The 13,872-nt window shown below is 38.8% G+C and overlaps 1 protein-coding gene across 1 annotated transcript; it reads left to right on the top strand.

The window, feature by feature from the left end:
• The first annotated feature begins 12,580 nt into the window (after positions 1–12,580).
• LOC136158894 (olfactory receptor 6C2-like) lies at positions 12,581–13,519 on the top strand. The gene has a single exon (XM_065920741.1). The coding sequence runs from the start codon at positions 12,581–12,583 to the stop codon at positions 13,517–13,519; it is 939 nt and encodes a 312-aa protein (XP_065776813.1).
• Positions 13,520–13,872: the final 353 nt, after the last annotated feature.

Here is a 13,872-nt window from a genome sequence, read left to right as displayed (position 1 = left end):
AAATAAAGGAAACACTGAGGCTCAGATGGCTTGTCATTCACCTAAGGTCGTAAAGCATACTCAGTAAATATTTACTGATCAGTCTGACAGAAAATAACAAAGCATGCCTCCAAACCCAAACAGCCATCTTCAGACACCACCTCCATCTTTCTTCTAGCGCAGGTTGTTCCTCCCCTTCTGGGTTTTCTTACCATATAAACAGAACCACCAGAGATTTCAGGTGGCTAAACTAGCATCACTCAGGAATCGACCTCTCTCCTACAGCTAATCAAGTGCCAAGTTAAAATGTTTAGTTACTGAGGAGCTCTCAACGGTCAATTTCTCTCTATCGTCACTTCACTTCTCCGTTTCAAATCTCGTAAGAACTGCCCCGGTCTCATCTCTAGATCCTTTCTCCATACATCGGCCGCAGTGACTGACGAGACCATCTGCACGTGGCACTCTCTGTTCCCTGCTGCCCCTGCACAAGGTCCAAACTCTTCAGTCTGGTTTACAAAGCCCTTCATGGCCTGGTCGCTGACCACTTCTCCCCATTAAAGCTTCATGAACATGATATATTTTTTTTATATCTCCCTACTCTTAACATACAGTTTAGTCTATCCTTCAGCAATGCCACTCCACTTCCCTATTCCTCTCATTAGTGAACTCCTAACATTTCTTGGCTTAGATATCACTTTTCCAGGAAGCCTACCTTGACACTCCCCACCCAGCACCTCCCCTGTGAGTTCTCTGCAATTCCTAAATCACAGCACTAATTACAACACTCTGTATCACCTGTCAGCTCATTTCACCGTCTTTGAAACTCTTTAACTCCAAGCTGGCAGAGCCGGTGTCTGTCATGTTTAAGGCTGTATCCCAGGCCTGACAGGACCTGGGACTGAACATGCAATAAACCTTCGCTGAACAAGCAGACTGCTCTGTCCTATATCCCTCTGTGCTACCTCTCCCTCTTAAAGATCATTCTAAAGACCTGCTAGATCACTTTAAAGAAAATATATCTGATGTTTAAAACAAATATGATTTTATTTGTATATTCAAATATTTATTACCTGAAAATGCCTTATTAATCAAAATCTTGTGCATTTTAAATTCAAAATTCATGAAAATGTTCCTTATCCCCTTCTTCAGAAACCTTACTTAAAACCTAAATGAATTCACCTCTATGTAACTGAGAGTTGAATCAAGAGTTTTAAGGAAATACCTAGTATGGGATAACTTTCGATTAATAACATTTCAAAACATTTTTTTTCCATAACACCTAGGAGAGAATTAATCATATGTGGGCCTTAGAAAAATGATTCTGATTCTGTGGTTTTACAATACTAATTGGGAGGAAGCAATGATATATGTTAAGTATGTGTTAATATACTTTCATATATTGTATATATGAAAAAATATATATTTAGTATATATAAGGGCTTCCCTGGTGGCTCAGATAAAGAATCTGCCTACATTGCAGGAGACCTGGGTTTGATGCCTGGATCAGGAAGATCCTCTGGAGAAGGGAATGTCAAACCACTCCAGTATTCTTGCCTGGAAAATTCCATGGATAGAGGAGCCTGGTGGGCTACAATCCATGGTGTTGCAAAGAGTCGGACATGACTGAGTGAATTTGACTCAACATACTTTCACAATATTTCAGCTATAAGATAAAGATACCCAGGGTAGAATTAGTGTGGTAAGAAATAAATTAAGAACAGAAATGGCAAAACGTGGTGATAAACTGTTAATGGCAATAAAGAAATAGTAATAATTAAGAATGACTTTATGTGATTTAGAATTGATAGAGAAGGAAGCACAGTGCCAAGTTTAAAATCTTGAAATGGACACACCTAGAGAACTCTTGGGCTTCCCAAGTGGTTCTAGTGGTAAGGACCTGCCTGCCAATGCAGGAGATATCAGAGATGTGGGTTCAGTCCCTGGATCAGGAAGATCCTCTGGAGGAGTGCATGGCAACCCAGCCCAGTATTCTTGCCTGGAAAGTCCCATGGGCAGAGGTGCCTGGTGGGCTACAGTTCATAGGGTCACAACGAGTCAGTCACCGCTGACTGACTGAACAACAACAACCCCACGAACCAGCGGAGCAACAACCACAGCATGAGGCAGGACCTTGTAGGCAACTGGGCTGGGAGCCGGTCCTGCTTACAAGCATGCCCACAGAGTCAGACACACCACAGCAGCAGGGTTCATACAATCCACATGGGGGCAAGCCCAGAGCATGTCTCTCTGGTGGCCAGAGGAGAGCGTGCTGCTGGACACCATAGTGCATCTCCCACATACGGCCATTTCTCCAAGAACTGGAAACATAACCTTCTTATCAAATTGCTGTTTTTCAGTTGCTGAGTCATGTCTGATCCTAGGCTTTCTTGTCCTTCACTATCTCCCAGAGTTTACTCAAACTCATGTCCATTGAGTTGGTGATGCCATCCAAACATCTCATCTTCTATCACTCCCTTCTCCTCCTGCCTTCAATCTTTCCCAACATCAGAGTCTTTTCCAGTGAGTTGGCTCTTCACATCAGGTGAACAAAGTTTTGGAGTTTCAGCTTCAGCATCAGTCCTTCCAGTGAATATTCAGGGTTGATTTCCTTTAAGATTGACTGGTATGATCCTTGCTCTCCCAGGGACTCTTGAGAATCTCCTGCATCAAAATTTGAAAACATCAATTCTTCAGCGCTCAGCCTTTATTATAGTCCACCTCTCACATTTATACACATGACTACTGGAAAAACCATAGCTTTGACCACATGGACCCTTTGTCAGCAAAGTGATGTATCTGCTTTTTAAAATGCTATCTAGTTTTGTCATAGCTTTTGTTTCAAGGAGTAAGTATCTTTAAATTTCATGGCTGCAATCACCATCTGCAGTGATTTTGGAGCCCAAGAAAATAAAATCTGCCAGGGCTTCCACTTTTTCCCCATCTGTTTGCCATGAAGTGATGGGCTGAATGGTGAGTTTTAAGCCAGCTTTTTCACTCTCCTCTTTCACCCTCATTGAGAGGCTATTTAGCTCTTCTTCACTTTCTGCCATTAGAGTTGTATCATTTGCATATATGAGGTTGTTGATACCATATACATAGAAATAAACAGAGAGAAGTAAGAAAAATGAGGAGACAGAGGGATGTATTTCAGAGGAAGGAACAAGACAAAACTCCAGAAAGAATTAAAGCATATTGGAAATGAGCAATCTACCCAGTAAAGACTTGAAAGAAATGATCATAAACATGCTCAACAAAATCAGGAAACAAAGGGTCAACACAGTGAGATATTTAACAAAGAGGTAGAAAATGTACAGAAAAACTCAACAGAGATAAAGAATACGACACTTGTAATTTTAAAAAACATTAGACTGAATCAATAGCTCATTCTGAGATATAAAAGAAAAAATCAGTGAACTGGAAGACAGAGTAGCACTAACAAGCAAAGAAAAACAGAAAAAAAAAGGTAGAATGATAATTTCTTTTTTTTTTTTTTAAGAAGGATAGTTAAAGAGACTGCTGCCACAGCATCAAGAGTATTGACATTTGCTTTATGGGGTCCAAAAGGAGAATAGAAGAAGAAATGGGCAGAAAACTTATTTGAAGAAATAAGAGCTGAAAAATTCCCTAACCTGGTGGGAAAAAAAAGACAGCCAAGTCCAGGGAGCACAGAGAATGCCAAACAGGATCAATTCAAAGAAGTCACACCAAGAAACACTATAGTCAAAATAGAAAAAATTAAAATAAAAAGAGAGTCTGAAAAGAAACAAAATTAATGCGACTGGGTTACATACGAGAGAATCCCATAAGACCTTACTGACTGATGTTTAAATAGAAACTTTGCAGGCTGCTGGGACTGGCATGATATATTAAAAATAGTGAAAGGAAAACAAGCAAACAAGAGTCCTTTACCCAGAGAAGAGATAAAGATGGCAAAGTATGAAGACTTGGAACTCAGCTCTCCCACCTTGGACACATCAAAAATACATCTATGTATCTACATGTGGAATAATTCTCACTGAGAACTAGTTAAGAATTGTCAGGAGTCATGTACAACCAAGGCTGCAAGAAGTATCCAAATGGAACCGGGAAGGGAAGGGAAGCAAACCCTGTTTAAAGGGAACAGAGCAGCTCAGATCCTACCCTCAGGTCTTCTGCTCCAGCAACTTGGGATCTGACCCAATCCCCTCCTATGTAGCATGGCCACTGAGCAGAAAAGAAGCCCTACCTCACACCTGACTCCAGCCCTAACCCCTCTTTCTCCAGCCCTACCTCCTACCAAGTTAAGATGGGTTCATTAGGATAGGTTCTGTCCCAATATCATAGCTGTTCTTATAAAAAGGGTAAATTTGGATACAGAGAGAGACACAAATAAAGAGAAAATAATGTGAAAATAGAGACATAGGGGCAGAAGATGGCCAGGTAATAATGCAGGCAGAAATTAGAGGTCTGAATTGTAGTGATGGAATACGAGGATACTGACTGCAACAGAAGCTCAGAGAGAGGCATGGAAGAGATTATTCCTCAGCTTCCCCTTCCTCAGAAGGAACCAATCTACCAACATTTTTATTTGGGAACTCTAGCATTCAGAACTGTTAGACTATGTATTTTTGTTGTCTTATTCCACCATATGTTACATGGTTACTGAAATCCTAGCAAACTCTTAATAATAGAGCACGTAAAAACGAAACTTCAAAATGAATGTAGAAAAAAATGACATGAGAAATGAAAGCAGGCAAATCTACCATTATAGCTTAAAACTTAAATAATCCTGGTGGCTCAGATGGTAAAGCATCTGCCAGCAATGCAGGAGACCCAGGTTCAATCCCTGAGTTGGGAAGATTCCCTGGAGAAGGAAATGGCAACCCATTCCAGTATTCTTGCCTGGAAGTCCATGGACAGAGGAGACTGGTAGGCTACAGTCCATGGGGTCACAAAGAGTCAGACACAACTGAGCAGCTTCACTTGCACTTTCACTTAGCAGCAGAAAGAAATACTAGACAGAAAACCAGCAAGACTATGAAAGAACCCAATAACCCATCAACCAACTGGAACTGTCATTTATAGAAAACTCTGTACAATAACAGCATACAGGGGAATATATTGGGCAGGTCTGATATAGATGCGGGAATTCACCAAAGAGCCAGAGAAGAGCATATCCTCAATAACATATATAAGCATGCACACATTTCAGGATGAACCTGGAACCAGATAACCATGGTTCAAACACCAATGAAAAGAGAAACCGTTTTATCAAAGGTTTAAATTACTAAACTGAGAGTGCAGTCAGCACTGAAAAAAATGAGGCTGAGCTTGTAGCTTGAGTCTCACAGGGCTGACTGCCAGCTTAAAGAAAATGATTCACATTTCCAAGGTGAATATAACATCATCCAGAGTTTAAACAATGTAATAGGCCCAGATGGTAAAGTTGCACAGCACATAACATCCAGAGTTTAAACAACACAATGGTCAAAGTGTGAGAATACAATCCAAAATAGCTGCACATACAAAGAATAGGCAAAATGTGATCGACTCCAAAGAAAATCATTGACTGAAATGATAATCTGTAGGTGCCAAGGCCAAGATGACTCAGTAATTGGTAGTATTTTACAAAGGTGTTGGACTTCCCAGGTGGCACAGTGGTAAAGCCTGCCAATAAAGGAGATGATCACTGGGTCAGGAAGATCTCCTAGAGAAGGAATGGCAACCCACTCCAGTATTCTTGCCTGGAAAATTCCATGGATAGAGGACCCTGGCAGGCTACAGTTCATGGGGCCACAAAGAGTCAGACACAACTGAACACACACCATACAAAGATATTAAATCAATCTACACAACTGTGCTTTATGAGATAAAGGAAGAAGATGAAAAGTAAGAACTCTCAGAAAAGAAAGAGAAAACACAGCATTAAAAGGAAAATGTTAGAAATGAAAAATATTGTGTTACTGCAGAAAGTAACCCTTTGGCTTAATTACTGGATCGAGATTACAGAAGAAAGAGGCAATGACTTTGAAATTAGATTTGAAATGTGAAATCCTTGTAAAACAGAGAAATAGAATTATTTTTAAAGAGATTCTGGGACCAATGGTACAATGTTAAAGTCTATCTTGTGTGTAATTTTAAGCCCCATAAAAGAGAAAATGGGGTAGAAATTATAGGGATAATTTATGGCTGGAAATGTCCCAACTATTGGGAAAAATTAAATATATACACTTAAGAAGTTCAGTGAAGTGATATTCAAAGAAAATTACACATAGACATATTAAAATTGAGCCATACAGAAATATTTTATGATGTGCATATACAACAAACTAAAAATATATGATCATGTAATATAATGAATATGAATGCAAAAATATATATCAAAATTTTAATGAAATAGAATAAGATCATAAATATATATATAGAAATAAAAAGTCTCATGAGAAACAATCTAATGTCCATCAGCAAATGAATGGATGAAGATGTGGTACACATATACAATGGGAGAATGAGATAATGCCACCTGCTGCAACACAGGTGCAACTAGTGATTATCATAGTAAATAAGTCAGGAAGAGAAATACAAATACAAATGGTATCACTTATATGTGGAACTTAAAATATGAAACAAATGAAAGTTATCTACGAAGCAGAAAAAGACTCACAGACATAACAAACAGCTTTGTGGTTGCCAGAGGGTGGGAGGGAGTGAGAGTATGCAGATTTGGGGTTAGCTGGAGCAATCTAGTATGAATAGAATAGGTAAATAACAAGGTCCCACCGTATAGCACAGGGAACTAGATTCAGTCTCCTGTGATAAACATAATGGAGAGTAATATGTAAAATAACTTATGTGTATGTGCAATTGAACTACTTTGCCATAAAGCAGAAATTAACACAGCATTGTAAATCAACTATGGCCCGCATTTTTAAAATATTCCCATGAGATATAAAAACAAAAGAATTATGACGATCTGGGAGATGTTTCTGAAAACTATTAATAGTAAGTTACCACTTTGTCTGTTGTTTTGATAAAAGATGTTTTTCTATTATTATCAAATGAATAGTTTTACTGACACTAAAAACTAATTACAAAGTTTACAGGATTAACAAATGTGAAAACTTGTCTTTATCAGGTTACAAATGCTTAAGATAGTGTTGAAATAAAATAACGGATAGTTGTCTCTTGTCTTGTAATCTGAAACTAATTTTCCCGCGCATGGCCTGCTTCTGATGCTAATGTTATTTACAAGTGCCCCATGAAGACATTTTCTCCAGGCCTGTGTTTCCTGTTCTATCCCCAAAGTCTATTACATAAGAGATTTATTAGTGACATTTAAGACAGAATCACCAAGGACGTGTTTGCTTGCTCACTTAATTGAAAATGAGGTCAATTTTTTTAAAAGAAAAGTTATGTCAGTTTAGAAATATGCCTTTCTGTCAGATATATCAGAAAATCACACTTTCCCAGCAACAGAAAGAGATTCCTACTTCCCCATTTAAACTACTATTAGCTCTGTAGGTCCGGAGTAAAGATATCCTGGGCTCAGGACAAGGCAGGCTTTCTGTTGAGAAAATCTTCCTTTTCTGAGGGTGGAGGACAACTTAGTGAAAACTCTTCAACTGCAGAGCCCCGTGTGAGTATGTCTGTGCTCCTAAGAATGGGCAGAGACCACCCACATCTCTCCACCATAACACCTTCCTGGACAACTTTCTCACCCTTTATCAGTTCGGGGTTCAGCAAATATCTGAGGTCATGACCATGAGAGAAGTATTTTTATAACTTTCTGTGCCTTTTCTGAACTCTAAAATGGTGCTTTCCTCTGAGGAAAGTATCTATACCAAATAAACTTATATGATCTGTCAGCTTAACATTTTACAAACAGTTTCATCAACCACTTATGAAATATGACTTCTCAGTCATTGAGTAGCTGTTTTCATGTATCAATATGATGAAGTTCTTCTAAATGCAGTGGAATTTTAGAGGGATGCTCTTAAGTGTTCTCTGCCTTAATCTGACCTTCATTAAAAAAGAAAAACAACTCTGCATAAAATAAGTGAATGTAGCACCATTGAGTAACTTATTTGCTTATGTTTTATAAGACTATGACCCCTTCTTCTAAAAGTCTCTCCCATTTTAATGAAAAATTCATTTTTCAACATCTGTATCAATATCAATGTCAATTTCATGAAAGTGTTATTTAGAAGTGGAATACAGATGACTGAAGAAAACAGTGGCGTTTTTGGAAGGAAAGTTTAGTTTCCTCAGGACATACAGGCTGCCTGAGGTTCTTGGGAGGGTCAGATACCTGGAGTCCTTCTAACAGGACTTGAGGGAAGGGATTCGGGCTGCAGAGACAATTCACTCCTGTCCCACCACTGGAAATACTGTGCTATCCCTTTATGAACTTTAACCAGGTGTTGAGGTAGGGAGGCTAACTTTTAGGCAAAACATTCCCTGTGCTTCCCTTATTCTGTTTTTCTATAAACACCTTAGGCTAAACAGTGGGACTAGGCACCAAGTAGTTGATATCTGCCTTTCTTATGATCAGGAAGGAATTTTTTTTTTTTTTTTTTTTTTAAGCAACCAAGTGAAACTCCAAGTAATCATTTACATGAAGCCTCTAAGGCAAATGCCTTGTGATTCAGCAGTGGAGGAAGACAACAAGGTATTCAGTGACAAGGATAGGGAATATTTGAGTTAGCTGCTGGGTATGTAATGAAAGAGAAGACCAAATATATAATAATTTTAATCAAAACAAAAAAATTCAAATGACTTTCTTTTTAGTCTAGGACTAAATATGACAGGTAGACTTTTTTGCACTTCCAAGAAGCAAGGAATAGCTTTTATATTTTAAAGACCTCATTTTTTTTTTTTTTGCCTTTTTTTTTTAAAATTTATTTTTCAGTGGGTTTTGTCATACATTGATGTGAATCAGCCATAGAGTTACACGAATTCCCCATCCCGGTCTCCCATCCCACCTCCCTCTCCACCCGATTCCTCTGGATCTTCCCAGCCCAACAGGCCCGAGCACTTGACTCATGCCTCCCACCTGGGCTGGTGGTCTGTTTCACCACAGATAATATACATGCTGTTCTTTCGAAACATCCCACCCTCCCCTTCTCCCACAGAGTTCAAAAGTCTGTTCTGTACTTAGACCTCATTTTTTAAAATGAAGGAAAATGGACAACAGAGGTTATATATAGCATATATATTAAGCATGTGCATTCTTATGTCATTTATACCCCAAGAAAGATAAAACATGAAAGAATCTAAGTGACTTTTTGAAGACAACAAATTGAAGAACACCAACTGGGATTGCATATTTATTGACAAATTACACATAAAAGAAAATGGAAAAGTGAAATGAAAGTTACTCAGTTGTGTCCGATTCTTTGCAACCCCGTGAACTATACAGTCCATGGAATTCTCCAGGCCAGAATACTAGAGTGGGTAGCCTTTCCCTTCTCCAGGGATGGAACCCAGGTCTTCCGCACTTCAAGCAGATTCTTTACCAGCTGAGCCACAAGAGAAGCCCAAAAGAAAGTGGAAATGTCACTAAGTGAGAAAACAGACTGCTCATTCTGAGTCAGAAAAGCACATATAAAATTTGTGAATTTTACATTAAACATATTTATTGAGCTCTTGATAACCATTGAATAGTGCTAAGTGTTGTGGAATCTCAAAGATCAAGGAATAGCTCAATGCTAGTAAAATTACATTCACATGTTTAGTGGTAACAAAGAGATGAGCATAGTGGACTAGAGGGGCAAAAAATAGAAGCCAATAACTTGCACAGTGAAGTTTCAGGAAAGTTTTTTGCTAGAAGTGACGGTAAGCCAAGACTTGAAAAACCTACAGGTATCGGTATCAGTCCAGCAAAGGGAGGAACGGGCTGGGAAGCTGGGAATGAGCAGAGTTGTATCAGGAAACAGACGCCTCACAAACTTGTTCAGAATGCTGTTGTGGTTTGTGGAAAGTGAATGCTCCCTTTGGTGGAAGCACTCTGCAGAGCCGTTTCACAGGTAACGTTCCTTTCTAGACATGAACGTCCCCATCACAGCAGCGTACTGTCAAGGGGTCACAGATACCAAGCATTTTGGGTCCTACTGCTGTGCTTAGTCGCTCAGTCGTGTCTGACTCTTTGTGACCCCAGGACAGCAGCCGTCCAGGCCCCTCTGTCCGTGGGGACTCTCCAGGCAAGCGTACTGGAGTGGGTTGCCATGCCCTCCACCAGGGGATCTTCCTAACCCATGGATCGAACCCAGGTCTCCCGCATTGCAGGTGGATTCTTTACCAGCTGATTCACCATGGAAATCTGAAGTTGACATTATAATTTTGGATTTTAGGTATAGACAGAATCCTCACAATTCAGGCATTGCTGATTAATATTAAACCATTTGTTTTAACTGTAAATGTTAATTTCAAAGGATATTTTTCCATACTTACAGATAATATAAAATGGACATCACCCCCAAAAATACAGATGAAGAAGCACAAAATTGGAGAAAAGGATATATATACCAGACAAACTGTCCATGTGAAAACTTGCCCCATCATCCTGCCAGGCAGAGAGAAAGTGCTTGGCAATTACTATTCGCTTTTTGGTTTTCTTTCTTTTTTATATCTATTTGGTGAATTTTTAATTATGAAGCAATTTTATACTTAACAGAAGAATTGAAAAAATAGTGCAGCCAGTTCCCAGATATTCTTCACTTAGCTCTTCCTAATGGTAGCAACCTGTGTAATCATATAGGAGTTATTAAAACTAAGGAATTAACACTGTATGCAAATAATAGAGATCTTTTTAATGTGGGATTTTTAACCTTATTTTTTGCTTGGAGGATTATGGCTTTACAATATTGTGTTGGTTTCTGTCATAAAATAGCATGAATCAGTCATAATTATGTATATATCCTCACCTTTTGAGCATCCCTTCCCTGTCCCATCACCCATCACAGAGCACCAAGCTGGACTCCCTGTGTTCTATAGCAGCTTCCCACCAGTTATCTGAATTACACATAATAGTGGGCTTCCCTGATGGCTGAATGTGGACTTCCCTGATAGTTCAGATGGTAAAGAATCTGCCTGGAATGCAAGAGACCCAGGTTCAATCCCTGGGGTGGGAAGATCCTCTGGAAAAGGAAATGGCAACCCACTCCAGTATTCTTGCCTGGAGAATTCCATGGACAGAGGAGTCTGGTGGGCTACATCCATGGAATTGCAAAGAGTCGGACATGACTGAGTGACTAACACACACAATGTTGTATTGTATATATGTAGCACATCTTCTTTATCAATATGTCTCTGATGAACATCTGGGTTGCTTCCATGTCTTGACTATTGTAGATAGCGTTACAATACTGATATAAGGACAGGTCTGAGTTATGGCCAGACTAGGCAGGCAGTGAGAGTGTCTCCATCTCTGCCTGTTGAGTCCCGTATGCTCTCTGGGTGCCCCCCTGCCAGCAGTCAGCAGCAGAGACAAAAGTGGTGCCTGGCTCACTTTCCAGGTGCCCAGGAACTGAGCTTACACACTGCACTGGAGGACCTCTCTCTGAGTTCCCAGAAACACAGAGAGGAGAGTGCTAGCAGCTCCGGCTTGGAGGGTCTCAGAGGGTTGGAGGATTCACTGAAAAAAAAGAAAGAATTAAATAAGGTTAAAATAAATTAATTTAAATATAGATTTTATTTGGAATTCCACAGTTTCCATTGATGTCATTTTTCTGTTGCAGGATCCAATTCAAATCACTACTTGAAAGGGAATTGTCACGTGTCTTTGGTCTCCAACCTGTGTCTCATCCTGTCTCCCCTTCTCCTTCATGACCTTGGAAGTACAAACAACTAAGGTTAAATTCTTTCAGGATTTTCTTTTCCTTGTCATAATTCCTTTTCCCAGTATTGCATCAGGTAACTCGTTTATGTTGTACTTATACAACACTGTGTTCTATCAGAGTGCAAATGGAGGGAAGGTCAGATATTGTTGTAGAAATTTCAAGGTAATAGCAACATTGGAAAGCTATGTTCTTTAGATGGCAATTCTGACACCATAAGTAAGTTACATAAAATAAAATCACTCTTTGGTCACTGCAGTAAAAGCATTCATACTGCACACATGGCCTCCAGTTTGACATTTTATACAAATGTCATTAATTTGCATTTAACAAAAACCCACACTTCAAGCAACTTGTGAGCTCATTCAAACCTGTGAGTAGTGAAGAATTACTACTCAGAAGAAAAAGAATACTATCAAATCCACAAAATCTTACAGCCCAGATGATCCTTTCTAATTCTATAGCTAAATACATTTCAGAATACAAGGGACAAAATTTAAATTAATTGAAAAAATAGACATGAGAACATGCAAAGAGTTAAAGATGTGGACTCTAGTACAAACTTATTTCAGAAAAATCTGAATTTGAGGATACCTGTAATGAATACCAAAAGAGCTGACAATTTGAGCTTTGATCCGTCATTGTCAAGTCAAAGAAGAAAATGACGATTCATTGCATTGATTATATTTTTTTTACCAGGTAGCCATGGCCTCATAATTTCATACAGGCTTTCTCAGTTCAGTGACACTTGACTTTGTCAGGAGCTTGAGAAGAAGTACAAGTCAGTGATGAGAAACCATACATCATTACCTATATTCATTCTCCTGGGGCTAACAGATGATCCTCCAATGCAGGTTCTGATTTTTATATTTCTATTTGCTTCCTATACATTGAGTGTCACTGGGAACCTGACCATCATTATACTCACTTTAGTAGATTCTCGCCTTAAAACTGCCATGTACTTTTTCCTCAAAAACTTCTCCTTTTTAGAAACCTTATTCACCACAGTCTGCATTCCCAGATTCTTATACAGCTTATCAACTGGAGACAAGAATATTTCTTATAATGCTTGTTTTAGTCAAATATTTTTTATCTTCACTTTTGCAGCAGCAGAATTTTTTCTCCTAGCCATCATGTCCTATGATCGCTATGTGGCCATCTGCAAACCTTTACTTTATGCAACCATCATGAACAGTAGAGTCTGTGGAAGACTTGTTATTTGCTGTTGGATAGCAGGTTGTCTGGTCATGTTTCCACCAGCTTCCCTGGGCTTAGAGCTGGAATTCTGTGACTCTAATATCATTGATCATTTTTTCTGTGATGCTTTTCCTGTGCTAAAAATCTCTTGCTCGGACACATGGTTCCTAGAACAGATGGTTTTTACCGTTGCTGTGTTGACTGTCATTGGGACATTCCTGTGTGTAGTTCTGTCCTATACATGCATCATCAAGACCATCATAAAGCTGCCTTCAACTCAGCAAAAAATGAAGGCCTTTTCTACCTGCTCTTCTCACCTGATTGTGGTTTCTATCACCTATGGAAGCTGTATCTTCATCTATGTCAAACCTTCAGCAAAGGATGAAGTGGAGATTAATAAGTGTGTGTTAGTGCTTACTACTTCAGTTGCTCCCATGTTAAACCCATTTATTTATAGCCTGAGGAACAAACAAGTAAAGCAAGCTTTTACAGACTTAATCAAAAGAATTTCATTGGTTTCAAGGAACTAAAGGAATGTTAAAATGAAGCATAAAATAATAATATAAATTTAAAAAGGTCATTGAGATTTGAAGTCACAATCTTCATCTTAACTGTTGTATTCTGGTCTATTTTTTATTTGTATTAGCTTGCTTATATCACTGTTATTATTAAATCCTGGATTTGAAATCATATTTTAAATATGTGATATAAACAAGTTATGCCCACTCCTGTTGAAAATAAATTTTATCCAAGATAATATCTCAGATCAAAAGAACATGATATTATATTTCCATGAGAAAGGTCTTTCCTGAATTCTAACCTGCCTCTGATCAATAATAGAACTCTTACATCTTATATGGAAAGAATTGTATCCTTGAACTCA

The sequence above is a fragment of the Muntiacus reevesi genome, chromosome 1 (assembly GCF_963930625.1).
Source record: "Muntiacus reevesi chromosome 1, mMunRee1.1, whole genome shotgun sequence".
Lineage (NCBI taxonomy): Eukaryota > Metazoa > Chordata > Mammalia > Artiodactyla > Cervidae > Muntiacus > Muntiacus reevesi.
This window is presented reverse-complemented; position numbering and strand designations above follow the sequence as displayed.

Excerpts from the sequence above, each read along its gene's own strand:
- LOC136158894 (XM_065920741.1), top strand. The coding sequence starts at position 12,581 with ATGAGAAACCATACATCATTACCTATATTCATTCTCCTGGGGCTAACA.